The following is a 3680-nucleotide window of genomic DNA, read 5'->3' as shown; positions in this document are numbered from 1 at the left end:
CCCCCGCCTCCACTCCCTCCACCCCCTCCCTTTCTCCTCAATCCTCCCCCCTCACCCCCCCAGCTTGGCTCACCAGCTCCAGGCACTGACTCCTGGCGAGCAGCCAGCGCCCGGACTGTACCATCCGGTTAAGGTTAGAAGGGGGAGAGGGAGAATGGCTGATGGAAGAAAGGAGCCGGGCAGAACGGTTGGGAGAGATAAAAGTCAAGGTGAAGGACGTCCTCTTCGTCGTGTTTGTGGACCCTGAGAATTCTCGTACCCCGGGGTAGGATACAGCAGGAGGGACGGCGGTGATGCTGCCTGCCCCCCCCCTGCTCCGCACGGATGGGTGGCGCCCCAGCGGGGAGGCGTGGGGTGGGGTGTGTGGGGAGGAGGTCCCCTCCGCCTGTTAAAATGAAACTCTAGTGGCTGGCGCGGGGCAGAGCGTGAGGGGCCGGTGCTGGTGGGCTGCTGCTCCCCCGGCGGGAGCGTCCAGCCGAGCCCAGCTCCGGACTCCCCGTTTTCCGCGGGACGCCCCGTTTCGAGGCCGCGGCAGCTTGGTTTCCGAGCCCCGCGGGAGCAGCTACGAGTCCCAGCCCCTGAGGGAATCTCTCAGCACACCAGTGGGACCCCGAAACTTGAACTCAATTCCCACCCCCCCCTTTTTAAATCCTTTTCTTTGTCACTTCCCCAGCGTTCTCCCAACGCATTCTTTTTTTTTTTTTTTCCTTTTTCTTCTTCTCCGCATTTCCTTCTCCCTCCGCGAAGGACATCGGAGTGGCTTCCGCGGGAAGATCGGAAGGCGCTGGGAGCTTTTCCCTTCGGAGAGAGATCGTGTGGAAAGGATCCGGGGGAAGCTGCCTCCCCCCCCCTTTTTCCTTTTTCTTTTTAGAAACACTTCTGCCCTCTGCCCCCCAGTCCTCTCTGTAACGCTTTGAGGATAAAACACCGTAGCTTGAAAGTTTGGGGGGCGTTTTTGTTGAGTGCTGGGAGAGCAGCGACTAGGGAGGACCCCGGCCCTCGTCCTGGCTTTTGGCTGGACTTGTCCTGGCCGTTGGAAAACCAGAAGTACATTTTTGTGTGGAACTTTTACAGAGATATACATAGATGATATATTCAGATTTTTTTAGAAGAGCAGATTAAAAAAAAAAGATCTATATGCTTTCTATATATTTCCTGACGCCCTGCCCCTGACAGCGCCATGTACAATACGGTGTGGAGTATGGACCGCGATGACGCAGACTGGAGGGAGGTGATGATGCCCTATTCGACAGAACTGATATTTTATATTGAAATGGATCCTCCAGGTATTTGGGAGAAAAAAAAATCTTGTGATGGGTCTGATTTGTGCTTAACAAGACGTCGGTGATGGTATTCAGGGCATAAGTATTCGTGGGTGCGCTAGGTTTGGGATAAGGGGCAGGTTTGCAGTGAGGGTTGCAGTAAACCGGCTTCTGGTTTTACACGTTTAAAGTTTGCAGTTAGAACCTTGATTCCATTGTCCTGCGAAGGGGGGGTGGGAGCGGGAGGGGGGGAGAAAAGACCCTTTTTTGGTTTTGCATGTGGTTTTTGTGGGCCTTCCAGGGTGTGTGTGTGTGTGTGTGTGTGTGTGTGTTCATTTTCATTGAAAGATTTCTACCTGCAAGAGATGTTTTATAATTCACTCCTGAAGTCAGTCTTTCCTTTGAGGGGATTCTTTGAAACATTATTTCATACTTTTGTCTGATTTGGTTCGTTGTGTTTTACCTTGGTTAACTTAAGAAACTGAGTTGCCTATGTGTGATTATTCGTGTTTTTTTTTTTTTTTAGGACTCCGTTTTTCTCTTATAGAAACCAAATGCTGGTTGGTGATTTTCAGGGATTGGGGGTTCTTATTCAGTCATGGCCTTAGCCTGAGGTTTTCTTTCTCCGAATATAGTCACTGAGATGTACAGGCAATATTATATGTCTCTTTAATATATGGTGATTTAATTTATGGGATAGAGTTTGATTTAACATCAGCTCTTAGAGAACCTTCCTCTGAAGGCTATATGTACATGTATGTGATAGGTTCCTATATACATGTGAAGTATGCATACACTGTATTTTTATTTTAGAGCTTTGTCTGAGGCCATTACAGACATTTTGTGTATCTTGTAGGAAAGGACAAGAAAGGAAAATGAAAAGTTTCTTGTTTTTCTTTCAAGTCTACCTTATCTTATGGTTATAAGCTGTCAGGTTTTCAAACCCTCTTTACAATTACAGGCAGTGCTTTATGTAATGATTTTCAGTAAGTACTAGGTCTTTGTGATTCCTTGCTTTTTGTTGAAGATGAATTTGTTAGCTCTTTTAAAAATGTATTATAGCTAAACCTACAGAATAAATCATGTTTCATTGGGGAAACCTCACTTATTGTAAGACTATGTATTTTTGGAAATGTTTGAAAGAAATGGAGCCTATGCAAGTGTAATGAGTATAAATGTCTTATAGGTATGCAGAAATTATTTCCTGTGCCTTTGTGAACAGTAAATTATAATTTTTTTCTTCAAATTAGTGATTGTGTTAAATGATGCTGTGTAAAAAAACTAACACCAATATTAAATGAACCTTTTTCACTTTTAATGATAACTAAAGATTTTTCCTTTTCCCTTTATTTTAGAGAGTTCTTGACTTGCTTTTATAATTGTGACTGCAATCCAGATGCAGCTTTTCAGTGTTTCCTAAAGTTTCTAAGATATGCCACCCATCTATTGTGTGTGTTTCCCCCTTTGTTTCCCCCTAATGGTAAAGCATCATTTCTGTTAGATACATTTTGTCATTCATGTGTTCAAAATTTAGGATATCACTGGTACCCTTCTTGTACAAAGTAAGGTTACTCATTCTACATTTCTGTAATGTAAGAATTATATATTCAAACTGCGTTAGAATCATATAACTGTATCCTATGGTATCTTGCCTTGCAGACATACAAAGGGAATTTGTTGGGCGGGGAGGTGCGCGTAGGGAGGAGGGGAGAAAATGAAGAAGGCACTAATGGTTGAAATATACTGGCCTAATAGAAAAATATTGTCCAAGTTAAACTGAGTTGTCCAAAAATAATTTTAAGAAAAGTTGATTTAAATTATGTAAAGATGTGGGTCGTATAAGGTAGCATAGAAAATTATAATCTAAACTATTTTACATGGGGATAAACTTTTGAGTTTAAAATGTCATCATTAAATGAAATTTTATGTATTGAGTTTCTACTCAGAATATTGAAAATATGTATAAGCTATTTTTTATTATCTTTCTATTCTTACTGCATAGAATATGATTAGTTAATAGCTTTTCAAAAAGAGACCACACTTGAATATGCTGAAGCATTGCTTATGAAATGAATTTTTTTAAATGGAAATAATGTGAATGCCAGCCTTTTCTTGTGTGATAAATTAGTCTGAAATCTTTAAAACAGTAAATTATCAGTGAAGTGGTTACAGCATGTTTTTTATCTGACTTTTCCCATCTCAAGCTTTTTATTGTCTTCTGCCTAGACTGGTGTAATAGTTCACTAAGTTTTCCTATTTCTGCTCTATCCAGTCTACAGAAATGTTAAAGTACCAGGGCTGGGAAGGTGGCTCAGTAGTAGAGTGCTTGCCTTGTATGCATGAGGCCCTGGGTTCGATTCCTCAGCACCACATAAGCAAAAAGAAAAAAGCTGGAAGTGGCGCTGTGGCTCAAGTGGT

General features: G+C 42.7%; 1 protein-coding gene across 1 annotated transcript in view; it reads left to right on the top strand.

The window, feature by feature from the left end:
- Positions 1-148: 148 nt before the first annotated feature.
- Pik3r3 (phosphoinositide-3-kinase, regulatory subunit 3 (gamma)) overlaps positions 149-3680 on the top strand; it is an 88717-nt gene continuing 85185 nt past the window's right edge. The window contains exons 1-2 of the mRNA XM_013016974.1: positions 149-265; positions 1177-1286. Coding sequence (XP_012872428.1) covers positions 162-265; positions 1177-1286 — 214 coding nt within the window. The 5' untranslated portion in view covers positions 149-161. The remainder of the gene's footprint in view (positions 266-1176; positions 1287-3680) is intronic.

This window comes from Dipodomys ordii, unplaced genomic scaffold (genome assembly GCF_000151885.1).
Source record: "Dipodomys ordii isolate 6190 unplaced genomic scaffold, Dord_2.0 Scaffold33, whole genome shotgun sequence".
Classification (NCBI taxonomy): Eukaryota; Metazoa; Chordata; class Mammalia; order Rodentia; family Heteromyidae; genus Dipodomys; species Dipodomys ordii.
The sequence above is the reverse complement of the archived record's forward strand: the minus strand, read 5'-3'. Positions and strand labels throughout refer to the sequence as shown.